The sequence below is a fragment of the Pteropus medius genome, unplaced genomic scaffold, assembly GCF_902729225.1.
Source record: "Pteropus medius unplaced genomic scaffold, Ma_sr-lr_union100, whole genome shotgun sequence".
NCBI classification, from domain to species: Eukaryota; Metazoa; Chordata; class Mammalia; order Chiroptera; family Pteropodidae; genus Pteropus; species Pteropus medius.
In genome coordinates this window covers 5,337,007-5,359,210 of record NW_024354911.1, presented here as the reverse complement: position 1 = coordinate 5,359,210, position 22,204 = coordinate 5,337,007, and the positions used below count along the sequence as shown (strand labels likewise).

General features: G+C 42.9%; 1 protein-coding gene across 1 annotated transcript in view; it reads left to right on the top strand.

Annotated features, from left to right (window-relative positions):
- Positions 1-6,280, top strand: part of THSD4 (thrombospondin type 1 domain containing 4) — a 549,795-nt gene extending 543,515 nt beyond the window's left edge. The window contains exon 19 of the mRNA XM_039856496.1: positions 276-6,280. Within this exon, the coding sequence (XP_039712430.1) occupies positions 276-418 (143 nt within the window). The 3' untranslated portion in view covers positions 419-6,280. The remainder of the gene's footprint in view (positions 1-275) is intronic.
- The last annotated feature ends 15,924 nt before the right edge of the window (positions 6,281-22,204 follow it).

The window sequence follows — 22,204 nt, the reverse complement described above, 5'->3', positions numbered from 1 at the left end:
ATCCAAGCCACCCACCAAAAGATAAACTTTAATGTGAATTGATTAAAATGGTAATGAATTCAGAGATTCGGTTCCATCATTCTTAAGGTCGAAGCAGTAAGATTCTAACTTCATGTTTAAAGAAAAAGAAAAGACCTAAGCCCTTAGTCCACACTCACTCCTCCCATAGGCAAAGACAGCAGGGCCAGGATCGGGAGCCCCACCCACTGCCCTTCCTCTCTCCAGTAGTCCCAGCTGCCCCTGTGCTCAGACTCTTCTGCTCTCTTCTCCTGCAGATGAAAACTGCAAAGACAGGTACTACAACTGCAACGTGGTGGTCCAAGCGCGACTCTGTGTCTACAACTACTACAAGACTGCCTGCTGCGCCTCCTGCACTCGTGTGGCCAACAGGCACTCCGGCTTCCTGGGGAGCAGATAACACCCCCGCACCGCATCCATTGGGTGGGGCGGGGAGTCTAAACAGGGTGACTGGCTGGCTGTTGCTCCAGCAAGGGCTCTCTGGCCCAGGGCGCTGCCAGCCAACTCACACCACCCCTGCCTTTGGTAAAGTGTACACATGGTGCCCAGGAGTGGAGCCATACCTGTCTTTTGAGCATTGCCATAAACTGATAATTCCTCCTTGGGAAACCTGGCATCTGCTAAAGGTACTCCCTGAAAACCAAGCAGTGGGAGGGGGGGTTACAGGTAGCTCTCAGCCAACTCCCGTCCTGGCACTTTCTAAGTCAGCAGTTGGGTCCTGACTGGGTGCCGCCTCATCCCTGGTGCTACTGGCCTTTCCAATATCGGCGCCTCATGGAGAGTCAGAGGAGGTAGCACCCCTGCCCCAGGGCCCCACGAAGCCCTCTGAGATGCCTGATCCCTCTGTTACCTCAGTCCAGCTGTGCCTATCTTCATTCTCAAAGACATCAGGCTATTTTCCTGCCTTAGGATACAAATATCTCAAGTCAATATAGTGCTTTATTGTTTCACAGGCGTATTCACAGATATTAACTCATTAGCAACTCACAACACCCCAGAATGGGAATCATTATCCCCGTTTTGCTGACAAAGAAACTTAGACTCAGCTTTGGTAATTGACCTGCCAGGTATATTCACCTGTTCAATAGCAGAGCTGAGTCCTGACCCTAATCATCTGACTACAAAACCCTCCCCCCAAGGCCTGTCCAGAAGTTTTAGGTCTGCAGGATGCGGCTTCCTTCCAGACCAAGAGGCTGAGAAGTTTCCCAATTTGCAAACAAAGCCCAGGTCTTTGAATTCTTCCCTCCATGGAAAGGTCAAGACTCTCTCCCCTGTGTCTGTTGTCTCAGAAGTCTTTTTCTACTTATTCCTTCCCTCACAAAGTCACAGATTGTAGTCAGTGGACTCTGCAGGTTTTGTTAAACCCCCATCCTTAAAGGAACTGCCCCATGAGACCAGAAAGCCATTGGGTAGCAAAGTCATTACCTTCATTCTGATTTCATCTCCCAGAGAGATGTCCCCCTCTGGAATCTCAGGTCAGAATCCCTTTGGCCACTGAGACTTTTGGATCCCGGAGCAGATTTCCAGAGCTGTGTGCTCCCGCATCTTCCTCAGCCAGCCCTTCGGGCTGCTCCCAATGGAAAGTCTAACCAGCCCATTGCAGTAAAAACCTTATGTCTATGTTAGAAAGTCCCTCTTTGGTCTTTCTGATTTGATTTGTGGATTTCTCACTGTGACTTCAAATCCTTCCCCTCGCCCCATGACTCACAAACCATACTCCCCACTCCGTCCCAGATGTGGCACTAACATCTACATTAATGCCGCCAGTCTGGGAGAAGGGGCTGCAAACTCCAGTGACGGCTGCAGCAGCAGCGTCATTCACCTAACCCTTCAGTTCCAGAGGTCTAAAGGGGGTTGTAGTGCATACTGAGAAGTGAAATATCTGAAAAGTCAATTAAGAAAAAAATTTTTTTTTCTTTCACCCATTAAGAAAAATATCAGGCTAAACAAATAGTAAGCTTATAAAAAAATCTATCTCATTTAGTACCATAGTCCTGGGCCTAGTTATCTTTTAAAGCAAGCCTAGATTCTTAGAAATTTCCCTTTCAAAGCAAGCCTACATTCTTCCCGTGAACCCTTTAAACCTCAAATCTGCTAACTCAATGACCATTTGCAGCTTTTGGAAGCAGTATCAGCTGCCTGGTCTGACACACTCCGTTAGATTCACTCCCTTTGAGCTTTCAGAAATTCCGCTGGGCCTTTCTGTGGCCATCTTCTTCCTGGAGAGCCCTGGCTCCCACTTCGCAGAAGCACCCCATCTCTCCTGATTCTTATGAACTCGCGCAGAGAAGCAGGTGGGAAGAGGCCCAGATTCCCATGCCCACCAAGCCTGTCAGTGGTTTTGTCCAATGCCCACCCTCTTCCTTTCACGGCTTACGAGGATAGTTCTTCCTTTGTGCAGTTGCTCTCAGATCTTACTGAACAAGCCAATCATTCGAAGGAGTCTTTGGAAGAAGCTTTCTTTACATGCTGGAGTTCAGGGCAAGATCGATGGGTGGAAGAGCAGAAAGGCTGATTTCAGCTCAGATTAAGAGAAACCATTGTGGCCATCCGAGCCACCCACCATTCATGACTGCACTCTCCATCCTAAATGGAATTTCTCCGTCAGGTGGGGGCGAGCATCTCGGGTCTTTCCAACTCAGGATTCTCATAACTGGCCGGTCAATGAAGGCTTTGTCTCCTTGACATCTAACAGTGTTCTGTGGCTTCCAAATGTTACCTAACCATTCTTTAAAAGGACAATGATTGACCCCCATGAGAATAGTCATCCTGCCAATCGTGGAATTGGGTGGGATCAAATGGATCGATCCTGTGACTTCGAGAGAGAAAAAGTACCTAACCTAGAGGTGTTTTTCTCTTCTAACAAATAGTTGAGCTATTTTTGGAATTCGTTCATCTCCGGAAAGGTTATAAATTACTAGAACAGGGGTTTTATCGAGTTATTGTCTTAGAAATTAGATTTTTACTCATTTCCTAGCTTCTTGTGTCCAGGTCTAATTGCCCTTGTCTTTAGTACAACACAAACTGTAAAGTCCTTTACCATTTCCAGTGATAACTTCCTGGGAAGGGAGTCTAAGGATAGCTCGCCTTTCGATGACTCGCTCCCTCCAGTTAGGTCTCATTCTCCCTTTCTTGCACCCCATTATTTCTCCCTCTCCTTTCCATCACCTGCCACCTCCTCCTGGGTCCTCTCCATGTTCCTTTAACTGGCCATAATGCGAAACTGAAATTTACATTTGATACTGCTTTTTTTCCCCGTGTCCTGGATGGCCCCATTCCCTGCCCTGAGTTTTAAAATTAGGTGTCTTTAAGTTGATAGATGTTTTTCTCACAAACATCAACAAAACTCCAAACAGAAATAGTTTGCTTTTTCACTTTCACTTATTGGAAAAGGAAACTGTTCCCCTTGCACCCTAAGCAAAAGCCATTTAGTGCAGTCAGTTCTGCCCATTCTCACGTCGACTTGCATGTCTCTGCATAGAAAAGGAATAGTGTGAAAAAAACACAACTCTACACAAAACATCTGTAAGCCCCGCCACTAGACGGAGTCAGTTCAGTTCCTTAAAGCCCTGTTTGGTGTCTGCTTGACAAGCTGGTAGAGAACCAAGGCGAGCAATGTCTGTCTCCGCCCTCAGGGACCTACAGTGTGATAGGAGCTCTCAGAACTGACTCTCTGTTACTTCGCATTAATTACTTCTCTGGACCAGGGTTCTTTGAGTTCTCCTCTTTTATTTCCTTGAGTATGTATCATTTACTTATCCTCAAAGTGTTTAGCATTCAACACTCTTTTTCCTTTAAAACAATGGCCTTGCAGAGGGATGAAAAATGGGAAATACAAGCTTAATTTATTTTCATCAAATTGTGTGGCAGAGAGAGAAATGCAGGTATTACTAGTGTTGCTAGCACCTTTCTAAACCAATGTCTTTTCTTTTTAATGCAGCAATTTTAGAGTTAAATATTAGTTTTCTAATATGGAAGAAGACACAAATAAAAGTAGTTAAAAGAAAGAGGACTTTCCTTAGAACAGGCTCAATAATCAAACCTGAAGAAACCTATGTCAGCTTGGCAGGAGGAGGCCCTTTGATTCTTGTCATATAAAACATTTTTAATATGACTTACGTGGGAAAATAATCGGAAAATGCCTTACCGATTAAATTTGTAGATGACATCAAGTTGGAGAGCTAACAGCTTGGGTAGCAGGTTCTGGATTCAAAAAGATCTGGGAGAGTATTCACTAGGGAGGAACATAAAGTCCTACGTTTGAATTTTTAAAAAAATACTATACAAGTACAAGATGAGGAAGATGTCAGAGCTTCAGTTGACTAAGCTCAATGTGAGTTTGGAAAGTCAGATGAAACCACAGAAACAAAAGAAAACAAAACCTTTAGACTACCTAAGGAGAAAACATTGGTGAGAGTCGTACCCCATTGTGCTTGTGATTATTGGAAACTTCAAGAATATTGAAAGCACATAACATGCAGATAATGTGCCCAGTCCTGATGAGGGATGCAGACTGTTAGAAACAGTGGAAAAGACTTGATGGGAATGTTTAGCCTAGAGGAGAAGGGACGTGGGATAGAACCAGGACAGCTCTCCTAGGACCAGGAGATAAAAGCTACAGGGAGACAGATTTTAACTCTCGCAGAAGAATCGACTTTCTGCAAGTTAGAGTATTTGAAGGTAGAGGCCTCTCTGGTCGGTTGTGACTGACCCATCGCTGGCGGTTTCAGCAGAAGCTGAATGGCCATTTGTCGGGGATACTGGAGAGAGGATTCCAGCACACATTTGTCAGGAATGTTGTAAGATTCTTTCCAAGTCTGGGCTTTGGTAACTGTACAAGTAGAACAGCTTTAAGTGATTCGCCCGGTCTGGAATGGCAGGAACAGGCGCACATACTTCCCATTTCTACACCCGCCATTTTGAGCCCGGTGTTGCACCCCTCCCCTGAACCATGTGGCCATGAGAGAACCACCAGCAAGCTGGTCAGCACTGCCCTGTCTAGTCCACTTTATGGGCGAGTAACCAAACGTCCCAATGTCTAGTTCCCTGCTCAAGGTCACACGTCTTGATGGGGGCGCAGCTTTGACTAGACTAGGACCCCCTAATACCATTTCTCTTTCTCAACTTTGCTTTCCTACCTTTGTTGGAGTGAAGAAATTCTCTCCACCCTGAACCATCCCACACTCCTGGTTCTGTTCAGTGGATTGCAGTGGGAAGTGCACCATAGTGCTGAGGAAAAGTGACCATGAGAGAGGGTGGGAACTTCTAACCAGCTTTCTCAGCATCTTCCAGCCTCAGTGAGAGGAAAGCCATTGGGTTACATAAATTAACATCCACCTGCCTTGACTCTCAGATCCCCACCATTCAGTCTGACAGAAGGATATATACTTTGTTATAACTTATTATTTGTTCTTTGTAAATACAAGATGTTTATAGGAAATGTGTATTCCAAACTCTATTGGCAGAATGAGTCACTACACCAAAATAGTTCTATTATTTAGAATATGTTAATTTTAAAGGGAACTAATAGGTATTTATTTACATATGCGACCCACATTCATGTAAAATCATTTGATCCTACTAACGCAGCTTCCTGGAAAGTTGCTACATGGTGTCCTATTCTAAGTCCATAGTTACAATTTAATATACTGATTAGTCAAACTCCTTGGGTTTTAAGATCGAATATAAATTACTCTGCTTTCGACTTGCTCAGGGGCTTTTACCCCCAGCATTGTACCTGAAACAGGTCTGTCTGGATTGCCACCTTTCCATCTTAAATATCATATTTACTCATATAATCTGCCCTCTCTTCATGTCCAAACATTTAGATAAGGAAATATGAGGGTCTTTTCCATCTCTTCCCTCTGTCTTGCCTCCTTCATTAGAATCACCAGCAGTAAGTTGCTCGGGAGGCTTGGTTAGAGCTGTGGATGAGACAGGGTCTACTCACAGAGGCAGAGGGCCCATAAAGAGATGTGATGCATCCACTGCTCTGACCATGCCTCCAGGGTCCTCACTGGGGACTGCTGGAGCGGAGGCTCTGGGTTATCCTGTCGACTAACTGCATAGTCAAGAGCAAGGGACCATCAACTCCTTGTCATCCTTCTAGTGTTAAGTTATTGTTTAAAGAGGTGGAGAGTAGCAGGTGAATTATATGAGTAAATACAGTCTGTTTTATCTTCAGCAAAAATGACAACTATTTTTGTGTATGACTAATTTATTTTTATTATTGTAAAAATACAATAAACTGGTTAAGAGATCAGCTTTGTTAACACATTTGTGCTCTCTTGAGCCTTATTCCATTTCTACTCACGTCGCTTCAAAAAGCCTCCTGTAAAAAAAAAAAAAAGAACCAAACCCTTTACAGGTGAGGTGGGTTGGCTTGTTGGACTTGGGTTCTGGGCACTCTGTAGGTGGCTGGGCCACTTAGAGAACAAGGACAGCATCAGATACCAAGGACATTAGCCTGCTGGTATATGCAGGTTCTCATCCTTGCCTGTATGTTAGAATCACCAGAGGAGCTTATGATAAAATATTCAGGTATGTGTACCACCTTCTCCCCCAGGATTGAACTTTTACCTGTATTTCTTTAAACTTCCCCCAGGCAGGAGAAAAGGTGAGGATCCACTGTACAGATTTAATGTGGCTCCATCTCTCAACTTGTCTAAAACTTCTCCCACCTCCCCTTGAGCTGACTTCACCTTGGCCTTGAGTTTAGCGAAGTTTTTGGCAAGATCTTTCAGGTTATCTTGGTGCATAATAAAGTGAAATATAACTTAGGTTGTAATGCCTATCGAAAGTTATCCTGGACTAGAGAGAGTCTCTAGTAGAGTGCCTACGAGCTCTGTCCTTGACTGTTCAGCTCAGCGGTTCATCAGTAACTCTCAGAAACTTATTATTATGCCTGAAACATGCTTCCCACACCTCTCACCCACCTTTTCTACCTAGAAAGTCTCCATTTATTCTCTTCTTAATTGCAATAAAATTCACTCAACATAAAATTCACTACTTTAACCATCTCAGTGTACAGTTCAGCAGTACTTAACACACAGCGCTGTGCAACCAGCTCATAATATTCTCATTACTCCGAAATTCCATTTATTCTCCAACGCCCAAATCAGAAGTCGACTGCATGCCAGACAGCATGCTGCGCACTCTTGCACGCTTTCTTTATCTTATTAAATCTTCACAGCAGACCTAGGAAGTTAGAATGGTATCCCCTTTGATAAATGAGAACACTGAGACTCAGAGTGGTTTCGTCTCCAGCTACCACTTGGTGGCACTAGAATTCTACAGTCGGCTTCCTCAGATGCAGCCTGTGTCTCTCCCAGCTTCATCTTCCCAGACCTGGCGTGCTCCATGATCCTAGCATACGTGAGTTCCTGTCTCTTTCTCCACATCAGTTCCAATCAGTGGACAACAACTGCACAAGGACTAGATGGGGTGCTTAGCTGTTGATAAAACCTCAGCTCAGGATGACCCATCCAATCATAGGCTGCATTTGAAGATCTACAACTGCCACCTAGAGGGAGGCAACAAGCCTCCTCTATTGTTTAAGTAGGTGAAGGGTAGAGGCTAGATTCCAGCTGGAACTCAGACTCCAGTTCTAGGGACCACAAGCCATACAGGTTGATTGGCCACCAGGAAAGAGCCCAGAGGATGGTGACTGGAATGGGGGCGGGGGATCGATCTGGAGTGAAAACTGTCTTCGACCACCTTCAGACATCTCAAGGACTGTCAGGGACAGAAAACAAGAACCTGGATACCTACAGCAGATTAGCAAAGAGAAGGGACAGGGAGGGACCCAGACTTTGGTTCAAAATAAGACATTATAGTAACAGAGGCTTAACAGTGGAAAAGATTTCGAGAGACAGACCCTCAAAAAAAAGTGATCGGGAATATTTGGGCAGAGGGAAATTTTGAATATGGATTGTATTTGAGATGACACAGTTGAATCCATATAAAACTTCTTGGATGTGATGATGGTATTTGGCCAAGCAGGATGTGTCTGCTGCAGTATCCAGGGGTGGAAGTCATGATGTCTGCAATCTGTTCTCATGTGAATGAGTGAAATTGCATGTGTGTGTGCACATGTGTGCCTAGAAACAGAATGCATACAAATAAGTTAAAATACACCTTGGTGAACATTAGTGAAGGGTATGTGATGTTCATTATATTATTCTTTACTTTTCTGAAGTTTGAATTTTTATAAAATATAAAGTTGGTGTGAGGAATAAAGTACGAAAAGCAGATAGGAGAACTAAGGTTTTTTGCAGTGTTTTTTTTTTCCCCAAATTTTTCTGATGATAAGAATCATCTGGAGTGCTCATCAACACCCCCACATGTGTATGCCTCCTGCCGAGGCAAGCACAGCAGTCTGTATGACCAGCCCATGCCCCAGGCCAGCCTTAGCATCTGTAATTTATTGAGCACCCACTATGTGCCAGGTATCTTCTAGGTTCTTTACATGATTTTGTTTAATCTTCACAACTCTTAAGAAATAAGTAGTTTGGTTTATGGCCATTTTATGGATAAATAAATTTTAAGATTCAATAAGAATAAGTAACTTGACCAAAAACACAGCTGTTAAGTGGCAGGGTCTGTTTGGGGTTTTCATTCAGCCTCTTTGTGTAATTAAATCACCTGGAACTTTTTTTTTTTAAGTGATGTTGGGACCCCTCTCCCAGATATTCTAGTCTTCGGTCGTTTGAGGGGTGGAGACGAGGCTTTGGTATTCCTGGTATTACCAGGAAATTTCAGCTAAGGCTGAGAACCACTCAGGGTGGTCTCACCCTTTCACGGCTATATGAATCACCTGGGGTTTCCTTAAACTTCAGATTCTGATTGGTGTCTCTGGGATGCCAGCTAAGATTCTGTATGTCCAACAAGCTCCCAGATAAAGCTGATGCTTTGAAAATGAAGCACCTAAATTAACTCTTTAAGAAAACTGCGGGTTTTCTTGTTTTTATTGGGAAGTTGAGCAAATAGCCGCTGAGATTCTCTATAAAAGTCTTCTCTAACGTTTAGATTCTCGGACTTAATCTACCAGTTAATCCCTTCAATCGATGAAACGTAGGGACTGAAACTGTTTGATGTCTTTGTACTCATGTGTCTTACGTGATTTAATTTTTTAACTAGGTAATCTGCGTATCATTCAGGCATTCATTTGGCCATACTTAAAAGAAAATCTGACTACACGGACTTAGGAATGTGTTTTTCTTTTATAATGAGAAGTCTGGAGGAAAGCAGTTGCTGGTGTCAGTTCAACAACTCAGTAATTTCAGGATGGCTTCTCTGCAGTTCTCTTGCCCTCTTCCTCATGCTTGTCAGCTTCTCCTGCTCCAGCTGTCTCATCCATTTTCAGAGCAGGAAGAAAAGACAGTCTCAGCTGCATTCATCTCCATTTACTAAGAAAGCAACCGTATTCCTAGAACTTTCTCCCCTAGCAAACAGACTTCTACTTAGATGGCCCAAATGGGTTCCATGGCCATCCTAGCTGCAAAAGAAGCTGGGAAACAGATAGGACTGTCACGATTAACTTGGACCAAGTCACCAGGTGCTGTACACACAGCTGTGCTGTACACAATGGGTAAGAGAAGCAATGATGTCTGATCATTGCATCATTAAAGAGCACAGACTTCCAGATAGGAGCAACAGAATTACAAACACTGCACTGTCTGCTCACCTGTGACTGGCCTATTGGGGAGCTACTCCTTAAAATGGGTTCAGGCTTGTAGGTCCCAGGCCTGGCTGCTGGCTGTGGTCCAGGCTCATGGCTAGGAATAGGACCCAGATTTAGAATGTTATATTAGTGTAGTAGGGTGCCTGCAGCCAGCTCGTGTAAGCATGATTCAGATTATTGTATCATACATGTGTGGCAGAATGCCACTATTGTACTCTGATCTGTGTGGAGCCCATGCGGTCCCCTAGCATGGAAGTGCACGCTCCCCGCAATAAAGTTGGTGCCTGCCGTTTCATTCTCATGTCGGCCCCTTGTAAGTTCTTCCAACCGGGCGTCTCACCACTGAAACCTTCCCTTCTCGATCAGCTCAGCACTGACAAGGCTGTACATCTCCCTTTACTCAACAAATATTGAGCACACGCCACGTGCCAAATACTGTTTGGGGAATTGAGGATACGTAAATCCAGTGGACTTTACAAAATGCTGTGCAACTGTTATCGGGACAAAAAAGGGGTCTGTCTGCCTTCGTCCATCTAAGCCAAAAAAGAAATACATGCAAGTTTTACAGCAAAAAATAATAAGGTTTATTAGAGTTGCAAGTCCCAGTGACACAGGCAAGCTATTGCTTAAAGGCCTGGCTTCCCAGGTGTCTCGGGAGTACAGATTATATAGGGAAAAAATGACTAGTCATGGAAACTAAAGGAGTTGGGGTCCTGGGTGCTACTGATTGGACAGTTGGAGGGGCATGAGGTAATCGATCATTGTGTCCAGTTCTGGAATCAGCCACGGCGCCATCCCTTCTGGTACTGCGGTCTGGTCCCCTGGCCAATGGGGCTGTTGTTCTTCCTTGATGGGCCTGGAGCTGAAATACATCTAAAGCCAAGATGTTATCCTTAAAGTCCAACCAAACCTATTGTCCTCAGGACTATAGACCTGAGGCTCGGTTCATCTTATGTCCTAAGGCCTAATGATTAAAGGAGCAGGCATACAAAGGATAAGGGTAGGGGAAAAGCCAGGCACAATGTCATTATCTGGACAAAAACAGCTTGAATCAGAGGGAAAAGAAAAACTATATTAAAGAAATGCAGTTTGTGTGTGATTACACAACCTAAAACATTTGCAGGTAGGGAGGCCCCCATCGGACAACGTGGATGCAGCCAGGCTTCCGAAACAAACAGCGAATAAACAGACATCATTTGTGTCTCCGTTTTCTGATAGCTGTGATGGGCGGTGCTCCGCAGATTTTATTTCCGACCAGGCAGTCAGAGAACTCACACTTACAGTGCCTCCTCTGCAGCAGCATCTACATCTCCTTTAAAACACATAACTACCTTGGCAGCTGGGTACTATTCTCTCCATTTTCTAGCTGGAAAAACCAAATCTCAGACAGATTAGGAAATTTACTCGTGATCACACAGGTCATAAGCGTCTGAGGAATTCGAAACTCTGTCTGTCCAGTGGCAAAGCTTGTGTTTGTTCCTCTACACGGCACTTGTGTTTCATACCTCTACATGGTTTGTTCCTCTCCAAAAGAATAAATGGTGTGCAAGATAAAACTCCCTTTAAAACTAAACTTAAGCCAGAATTTACTCCCTGAGTAAGAGCTACACCTTACAGCACATGTTGTTGTTGATGACTGTGGCTTCACGGAGATTCTCCGGCTTTAGCAGGAGAGCCAGAGGGCAGCTCTTCCATGATATTTACACCACACACACACACACACACACACACACACACACACACACACCCCCATTGTCTCCAGGGAAAATGCTTCATGAGCCGCCTCTACTTCTGTGTCCTACTTTTATATGTGAATTCCAAAAATTTGTTCTAAGCCCAGAGTCGATCTTGTTTGATGGCTAGTCAGGACACAAGTGGGACAAAAGCAGTGAGACTCAAAGGATCAAATTGGCCTGAACTTGATACCAATATCAACCTCTACTCTCTCTCCCTGACAACAGAATTCTTGGTTCCTAGTTCCACCTGGGCCCTGGATGGTCTTTCCTGTCTAACTTTTACTTTCATCTTTGCCTTGTGGCTCAGACACTTGCTCCCTCTCACACCAGTTTACAGTCTCAGGCAATGACGCTGCCTGTGTTATCTATTACTGTATAACAAACTAATCCCAAAACTTAGTGCCTTACAACAACAGGCATTTTATTATTTTTTTAAGATTCTATGGGCCAGAAATTTAGTCAAGGCACACTGGGCACAGCTCATCTCTTCACAGGATGTCTACTGGGGCTGGACCGTCCAAGGTGGCTTCTCCACTCACAGGTCTGACGCCTCAACTGAGATGGCCGGAATGGCTTGCCCAGGTCCTATATCTGGGGCCTTGGTTCTCACTGTTGCCTGGATTTCTCGAGTCTTTCCCATGCAATTCCAGGACTCTCTCTTTCTCCAGGTGGCCTTTTCCTGTGGTCTCTCCTCATAGCTCTGGCTTCTCAAACATGGTGCTGGAGGAGGAAGATCATGCAAGAGAAAGGAGAAAGCTGCCAGATCTCTTCAGGCCTGGGCTTAGAAATCCCAAACGCCACTTCTGCTTCATTCTATTTGTCAAAGCCAATCATAGGCATCCCAGATTCAAGGGAAGGGAGACAAGCAGACCCCTCAGCCTACTCCCGACCTGAATTCTGTTTGCTTCAAAACTCAGCATTCTCCCTGAAGATTCGCTTTCCATCCCCTGCCTTTATGCCTCCCTAGTCATGACTCACTCACTCAACAAGTATTTATTAAAAACCTACTCTGTGCCTGAAACTCTGCTTGATGCTGAACATATAGCAGTGCACCCCGTGGAATAGAACTTTCCTCATTGTAGTGGGGGAGACAGAAAATAAAGACATAAACGAGTAACTTATGTGTGCTATGTCGGGTGGTGATATGTATTATGAAAAACAGCAAAGCTGAGAAGATAACTGGGAAGCGGTGGAGATGGGGCAGGGGCTGCAACTTTCGGTCGGATGGTTGGGGGAGCGGGACCAAGCGAGCTACCTGGCTGCCTGGCTAAGGGCGTTGCAGGCAGAGGAACGTGCAAGAGCCCTGCCTGGACGGGAGCAGGCACGGAGAGTTCAGAAACTGGGACAGCAAGAGAGCACGAGAGATGAGGTCACACACCTTGGAGCCAGGGAAAGACTTTGGTTTCACCCTGAGAGAGAGGAGAGGCCAGTCAGGCATCTGGGCAGAGAAATGCCGGGACGCGAGTGAGGCAGCAGCCTGACTGTGCCCAAATGCCTATTTTCCTGGGTCGAACCATTAATGTTGGAGGCAAGCTGAGAAATACCATTTCAATGAAAATGTTGATTTATGAAAGTCTACTTAGTACAATGTAACAAGAGCCATAAAGCTGAATATATCCTTTCACTCAAGAATTCCATGCCTAGGAATTCATCCTGGGGATAGATTTAATAAAACATTGTTCTTCAGGAGTGTTTTTATAATTTTTTTCATTTTATATTTTAATGTTAATAATAATCTTTATAAAATAGGCATGAACATACACTCCATCATCTAGTCTATTGCCTTATGGGCCAATACCACACCGTTGGCTCCAGCACTGGGACCAGGTAGTATCACTTTAATTGTCATGAGCTGAGCTAATAAGAGAAGAATGGAGTCGAATTTAGTATTAAAAGGTCTATCCCTGCCAAGCAAAAGCCAAATTATGTCATAGACTTGCTGTTTGAGATAAGGATCTTCAGCAGTGTGGGTAGACAAGAGTGGCGAGTTACTTGTCATTACATGCCAAACCCGAAAGAATTTGCCCCATTCGATTGGTTCCTATATCTATGTTGCGAGTGGCAACTGAGTTTCAGCAAAACACTATCGTATCATCGTTGCTGGTTTTAAAAATCGTGTTTTTACTTAATCAGCAATTTCATTTTGATTACACAGTTCTACAAGAGTTATAATCCCTCTACTTAGTTTTATTTTTGTGACATTATCATTAAACATTAAATTCTTTTATTCAGCATTAGGGATTAGTGAAACAATTATTTTCTTTTAAAAGTTGTCTGAATGTTATTGAAGTGAGAGCAACACTGAACTAACGAGTAGCTTGAAGCAATAGACAATTCAAAACATCCTTTCTTGTGCTGATTCACTGACACCGGCCCAGGAAGGGCCGGACACTCGGCTGCAGAAGGAGCAGGCCCCACATGGATTCAGGAATGTGCAGTTCATTTATTCTGGTGACGACCATACTCTAGGGGAAATAACAGGCAGATCTGCGTCCAGAAATTTCTCCAGCTCCCAGGCTCTGGGCATCTACACTTTATTGTCACTCAGTCTTCCAGGAGATCTTAGTCATCGTCTCCTGTGTAATCTCCTCAAGTACCTCCCAGCTGCCCTGTCTCTCGGGGCCTCGGGAAGTCAACACTCCAGCCTCCTCTGCTTCATCCTGCCCTGTTCCAAATGTTGGCTAAGTAGGACAGGTCCTCTTGGCCTAAGCTGTGTTTGCCTAATTCTGGTGCTTTCGTACCTTCTCTTCCCACCAACAAAGTATAACATGACCAAGATTCCTAACCACACACCACTACAGAATGTCATCTTTGTATGACAGCCCCTCATCCACACAGATTTGCTGGTCTGAACCTAATACCCTCTCCCAGTCTCCACTCACTAAGTGTCCCTCCTGCTCAATACTCCTACATCCTGGCAGTCAAGTCCTAGAAGAAATCACCTCTACAACACTGAAAAGCTGAATTCTAATCAAAACTCTATTTCCAGGCATTTTACCAAGACATCTCAACAGTTCTTATGGGAAGATAGGAAATCCTCTCTATAGAATACCATATATTTATTAAATATATTCAAATATAAGAAATCTAGCAGATGTTCTCATGGGTGAGAATGCCACCTCAGTGTTAGACAGTGGGTCTCATTGCTCCATCACGTAAGCTCCTCTTTGATGCTTTAGTAGAAAAAAAAAAAAGCTGCATTAAACATCGGGTAATTTTGTCAGGATTCGTCACTAAAAGGGTTTAAACCTTCTGTCTGAAGTTGTGAGTACTAATAAATGTTTTCCTTTTCAGCAATTAAAAAAAAAAAAATCCCCCAATTTCTTGTGCTAGAATTTGAGGAGTGAAACAGTCCATAGAACAGGCAAAGCTCTACTCATGGAGTAACACAGGCATCTTGTGGCCCTTCTGGATATTGCAAGTAGATCAATCTAGCTCTAATTCTGTACCTATTGGTATAAATCTTAGATCTGGAAGAGAACTTGAGAGGTCCTCTAATGCAGCCCACTGCCTTCACACAGGTAAGGTATATTGGAGCCATTATTTCTTCATCACAACAGCCCAGAGAAGTTAGGATGCTCATCCAAGGTCACACAGCTAATAAACAGAATATCTTAGCTGAGGCTCCTATAATTCTCTTCTCACTTTTTAAGAAGAACAAAATCCTACCAATTATAAAACAGACAAACACAGAGGTGTTCTGGTTGAAACACAGAAGGGCCCACCCTGGCCAATCCCTCTACTAGGCACCCCTTGAAATTCATTGTCTTATCCCAGGGGCTGCTTCCCTGGTAAACCAATGTGAAAACACCATTGTAGGAACTGAGGAAAGATCCTTAGGAAAATATTTCATTCTGAAGTGGTTTTTTATTTGACCAGTTTTCTGTTCTGGCCTTTTATTAAAACACATTCTCTTTCTATTACGCTTATCAGCAACTTTTCATTTTTGCATCTCTCTTCTGAGATAACATTTAAGTTGATTTGTTTTCAATTGCAAGTAAATGTTTTAAACCTCCTGTGACAGAATCGATGGCAACATGGGCCATGGGTGTGATGACAGCAGCTCCACGCCAAGCCCTGTGCCAGGCTGTGGCACGTCAGTACAATAATCTGATGCAGTAGGATACCTCTATCAGAGGCAAGAACAAAGACAAAGCTAGAGAAAAGAGCAGCAAACTCTGCTGGGGATCTGGGGGAAGATATTATTTACTCATTCAGTCAGTGGTTCGAGAGATAATTATCAGGCTCCTTCCATGTGACAAGTCCTTACATAAGATAGGCAAGATTTCTGGGCTCGTAAAGTTTGTGTTCCCGTTGAAGGAGACGGTCAATAACCACCAAACACATAGATGAATAAGATAGTCTCTAATCGTGACTGAGAGGTAGAGAATGATAGAGTGTTTGGTCTGAGGAGAGACACTGGAGCCAAGTCTTGCAGTGTGATTAAAGAGTCGTCTGGAGGACAAGGGAAAGGACATTTGGAGGCAAGCCGGGAGCAGCAGGTACAGACAGGAAGGTGTGCAAAATGAAATAAGTTCGAGAAAGACGACTACTGTATGATGCCATGTACAGGTGGTATCTAAAAAGCCAGACTCAGGGAAACAGAGAGTAGAATGGTGGTTACCAGAACCTGGGGTTTGGGGAATTGGGGAGATGAGAGTCAGAGGGTATACCCTCCCAGTTATGAGGAATAAGTTCTGGGGATCAAATGCACAGAATGATGATTACAGTTAACAACTGTATCACACACTTAAAAGTTGCTAAGAGAGTAGATCTTAAATATTTTTACCACACACACAAAAAAAATGGTAATTATGTGACAGAATGGAGGTGTTAGCTAACACCATGATGGTAATTATATTGCAATATATAAACATATCAAAAAAAACACATACACCTCAAACTTACAAATTGTTATAAGTCCATTACATCTCAATGAGGCTGGGGAAAATTTTTAATAATAAATAAATAAGTCCTCAGAATAACACCACGGGGAAAAAGAGAGAATGGGAGAGAAAATCACGCACTCGAGAGAAATCTCACTCAGCTCTCCGCCTTTTTCTCCTTCCAGGAGGGGTCGCTGCTGCACGTGATAGCCAACCCCATCCAAAGCCAGCACTTGGAATTTTCCTCTCTGTGGCAACCGCCCCTGCCCTTTGACTTAGCTCCTCAAAAACACATAGCAAGGGAAAAATGGTCACTGAAAACAGATTTAAGGCAGGGGTGGTGGAAGCAAAGAGGTAAAAGGAAACTCAGACTGGAAAGCATGTCCAAAGTCATCAACCACAGTTTTTGTTTCATTTTTCATGTAGCCTGCTTGTGTTGGTATATATTTTAAATTAAGTTTTTATTACGTAAAATTTCAATCATTAAAAAAATTACAGATAATAGTTCAAGAAAACCCCATGCACCCATCTGCCAGATCAACAACTATCAACTTTAGTTATCAGTTCGTATACCCTCTCTTTCATTCTTTTTTTTTTTTCTTCAGTTTTTAAAAGCAAATCCAAGACATTGAATCACTCCTCTGGCAAATATTTCAGGATGTTGCTCTGACAGATAAGGATTCTTTTTTTATTAAACATTACCACAATACCTTTGTCATAACAAATTAAATTAACAACAATTCCTTAATGTATTCTACTTGTGTGTATTGTGGAGTTTTCTTTCCCCAAGAATGGACACTTTTATTGAATGCTTATTAAGTGCCAGACAATATTAGTACCCACATTTTACTGATAGGAAAGTTGAGACTTGCACTCATCAGTTAGTATTAAAGGTGACTCAGAAAATAAGTTTGTTCTTATTTGGCACAGCTGGTGGCCACTCATAAACAGAGAGAAATCTTGAGTGAAAAACTTGCAGGAGAGCATATGACAGAAAAGGAGAAGGAATTTGGGAGGAAAGCAAATGGCGAAAGTTATACTATCAACCCTCTGATTTCACCCTTATCCGTAAGCCCTATCTTACTTACATCAGCCATCTTTCCAATACCAGATAGATATGTCTGAATCATAATATCTAGCATTTACATAGTTTGAGTTTGTATTATCAACCCAGTTTGTCGGGAAAACTGACAGCCAAGTGATGTTGCACAGGGCCAAAGAAGAAGTTCATTGATTCTGTACACAGTGGATCAGGGATGTGCATTCTTTACTATGGTTCCAGATCAGGGACATGAGGATGCAAAAAACTGTATTAATGTAATAAAAGTTAATAACTTATTTTGTAGATGTCTTTATTTTCTGTACATGAATTTCTACTGTTTGCTTACTATAGAGTAAATTATACATCCTGTGCACTATACTATATTGTGAGACCATATCAGGCTAAGGATATGTTTTATTTAACTATCTTCCCCTGTTCTTGATGCAATAGAAAAGACAAAAAAAAAGTAAGTTGAAGTAAAATTAATTCAATTTAACATTAATTTTACTAAGCTATTCTAGCTCACTGTAAAGAATAGTTTATGTTTTGGAAACTTTGAACTAGGAGCCTGAGCTGTTCCTGTCAGAAACCATCTGATCTTGACCTTATATAAGTCTTTTCTTCTTTTTACCTTAATTCAGTCACCTATGAAGTAAGGGAATTGGGATGCATTATCCCCAAATCCTTTTATCTGGGACACTCTATGATCTATCAGTAATTTAAAATCGCATTTAATTCTTATGGCCATGTCTTAGATCTAAAGACTCCTGGAAACGAGTTATTGCAATCCTGAAATAAGGCACAGAGTACTTGTTTTTAAGCATTTGTACTGATTTTAAAATATTTTATTTTTAAAATAACTTTAGACTTCCAGAAAAGTTATCTTAAATTTCAATGTCTTATTTGGGAGTCTTGCCTTAAGTCTGGGAATAAAATAACAGATCACAGACTTCGAAGTTACCTTTGAAAATAGACTATCAAATAAATAAATAAATAAATAAATAAATAAATGATAGATGATTCTTCATGCTGAAGAAACAGTATAAAAACATAAAAGATAAGTAAAATAATATCAAATTTATATTAAATACTATATTACATTAAATACGATAACACATTTAAATAAATTTAATAACAACTAGAATGCCTCTGACTTAACGGAACGATTTTTGTTTTTATTTACAAATGCCATGGGGTTTGTAGTACTTTATACTTGCTATTTCATCATAGCATTTTTCCATATAACTCCTTTAAATGGCTGAAAACTAGCCATCTTAGAAATGTGCCACAATTTATTTGATTTTTAAAATATATTTAACGATTTCCAATGCATGGTGACTGAAAGCAACATCTCGGCATATCATGGTATGGAGTTCATGTAAGAAATTCTGTAAAGAGCGAGTCTTCCAAACGCCCTCGGAAATAACTAGGAAGCAGGAAGAGCATATGCGAAGGTCATGTGTTGGGAGAGAGTGTGCTGTGTTCAGGGTCCCGGGAGACCTTTGTGGCCAGAGCATGGAGCAGAGGTGGAAGGGCAGCCCAGCTGAAAAGATGGGACCCAACCCTCTGCACTATTACGTCTTAGGGAGAATTGCTTTGAGCGTATGCATTTTCTACAATGTCATTCTAAAGAACATATCCTTCTTCTCCATGGTGAGGCACTGGATATTTGTTACCTCCATTTAGTATTTTCACCAAATTAATAAACGTAGCAAATAAGGAATGTCAGAAAACACAGCTTACTTCAGCATCAAAAATCAGGAAGGAAAATAGCCAAATGTGACATTTAAACACTGGTCATCTAACCAGTTCAATTTGGGCAATTTCTACAAGCCTGTGAAGCTACCATAACATTGTTAAGCTGCCATCATCTGGGACCTGCAACAGACAGGCAGAGTTGGCAACTTTGTGCCAATACGATGCATCTGTTAGCCTGCCTTTGTCATGGAACAGCTAGATTCTCACCACGCATGCACTCACACCTATACACACATACACAAACACATTCACACATATGCCCATGCACACCCAAGAGCAACTCCCAGTCATACCTGGCGCAGCCCCAGAGCTGTTCCACTAAGAGCGAACATAGAAAACAAAGAAGGTTCCTCCAGAGTAGTCAATCCTTTTACTTTCTCTATAAGTTTTATTGTAGTTTGAGTCTACAATTCTGCATCTCATAGAAAAATTGAGAACAGAAATGCCAGTTCAAAGGGACTCCACAGCCCAGAATGTCTGCTTTATCCTTTCAACCAAGCTGGAAACAGAATGTGTCTGGAGATTTTCTTTATTAAATGTAGAAAGGTGGTTTTTTAAATATGATATTCTCATTTTCCCCCACCCCCTTACTCTTGAACAGACACATTCTCCTAAAATAACCTGCTTATCTGCCTGAGCTCGAATCCCACCTTTGTCACTTATTAGCTGGTGTGATATTTGGCAAGTCTCTAAACCTCTCCGTCAGTCTCTATAAAAGCAGGATAATAATGATTATGTCTCTGTATGATAACACTTGTGAAATTAAATGAGTTCACACATATAAACACTTAGAATTGTGTCTGGCACATAATTTCTTAATAAAAATTTCCTACTATTATTATTATTGGTCATATTCATTTCAGATTAGCCGGTCTCATTTAAAAACACAAAAAGCCTTATTTCGATTATAATTATAATACATATTCATTATTAAATATTCGAAAAACAGAAAAATATAAAAAATATAAAATAGTAAAATTCTCCTTCAGAGAAACCTCTGTTGACATTTTGACATCCTTCCAGATAGTCCCTGAGTGTACACATGAAACAGGATATACTATCACCCGCCTGATAGCCTGGGGCTCCTCGGAGACATTTGTCGTGGACACTGCTTCCAGCATCTGTGAAAACACGCTTTGTGAACCATCTCCAGGAAAGCAGGAAATAACATGGCTCAAGCCAGAAGTTCTCAACTGAGGGCAACTGTGCCCCTCAGGGGGGACATTTGGCAACATCTGGAGAAATTTTTGTCTTCACAATCGCGGGGAAGGGGATACTACTGGCATCCAGTGGGCAGAGACCAGGGATGCTGCTAAGCACCCGACAACGTACAGAGCAGTCCTCCACAACGAGGAATCATCTGGCTCAAACTGTTGATTGTGCCCAAGTTGAAAGCCCCTGCCTTAGGTTATTTCATCTCTAGATAATAAATATTATAACCAGGAGGGTCAGTCAGCTAGAATACACTTGGTGTAGTTGTGCCTGTTAAACTTTTAAAATACTCTGTACTGGTTTTCAAGGAGCACCCCGCCCCCGGCTGCCACTCTATGTCCCCTTGCCCCTCATCCTCCAGAGCTTCCTAAGGTCCAGCACTAAATGGTTCAGACCCCTCATGGAAAGAGGAGAGGGTACCTCTACGACCAGGCCTTCCTTTTGGTGGTTGTAGCTGTTCTGATTAGCCAGGGCTGAGCCGTAGCAGCTGTTTGAGGTTTCAGACCCCCCACTGGGTGATGAAGAAGCATGTGAGAGGCCTTTCGTTCCCGCACATGTGAACACTTAATAATTTCTTCATAAATATTTCCTATTACTATCGTTATTGTTAATGGTAATATTTATTTCAAATTTGCCATTCTCTTTTTTAAAATTGAAAAGAGCTTTATTTTTCCCTGATTATAATTGTAATATGTAGTCATTGTTAAACGTTCAAACAAAACAGAAACATTTCTGTTTGTGGTAACAACTTCTGCTTGTGCCGTCTTTATAAGAGCTCTGCTGGAAAAGGGAGAAGCCACCTCTCAGAGCACCCGGAGGAAGGAAAAGTTAAAATCGATACTGTTCACTCAGAAGGAAGGGGGTCACTCTCAACGTGGAACAGATCAGATGTGCCCTGGACAGACTGCCTTTGTCTGCTCGTCCTAGGACAGGGGCGGGAGCCTTCCGCCGTTGTACTCAGACCTTTATTTTGGGAGAAGGACTTCACTATCCAAGGGCTGGGAAAACCGTGTAGGAGAATATCTGACTATTTCTAAATGTTATCTTGAAATGAAAATAAAGAGGCTTTGTTGAGAAACTTTCCTGCTGGTGTCTGCCTCTTGGAGTCCTGAACCTTCCACTCATTGCTCTAGAAAAAGAAACTATTGATTAATTCAGGTCCTGCCAAGGAGAAAGGAGTCCTATGATCTTTGGCCAGAAATTCCGCTCGGACACAAGCGATCACACTGCCCATGCTGTTTGGTGGCTGGCTTTGAAGTTGAAACACCGTGGGCCTATTTCCCTGTAAACAAATACAGAAACACCACCACTTTCAAATGGCTGCAACAGCACAGCTCCGCAGGCGCGGCACATACTTCATTTAGCCAGTTGTCTGCAGATGAGTGTTTTCCTAAACTGCTGCAAGGAACAGCCCTATGATTAAATCTTTGTGAGACTTTCCGCGGGACAGTTTCCTGGAAGTGGAATTGCTGGGTCTTGGGCTCCACAGCCTGAGCACTCACCACCAGCTATCTCTCCTCAGAGATAGCAAAGCCCTTTCGTGTGTATGTGTTGGGGTGGGGGGCAGGGAGGAGTTGGAGAATTTTTAAGAAACCCCAGAAGACGCCTTTCAGAACCGAATGCTGTGAACGAGGCTTGCCCCAAAGCAGAAGCCCACAGCTGCTGGAACAGATGCCGTGGCCGGCTGGCCCGGCCAGCCTGATTGGCAGCTGGGTCACCTCAGGAGCCACCCCCTCCTCTCTCGGCAGAACCCACATCATCTCGCAGGCCTAGGACCTGTGCCCAGCTGCGGCAGTGGGCTTTACCGGCCAGGACCTTGAGCATCCAGAGGAAAGTCAGCCCTGCAGCCTTCATCATGAACTCTATTCCC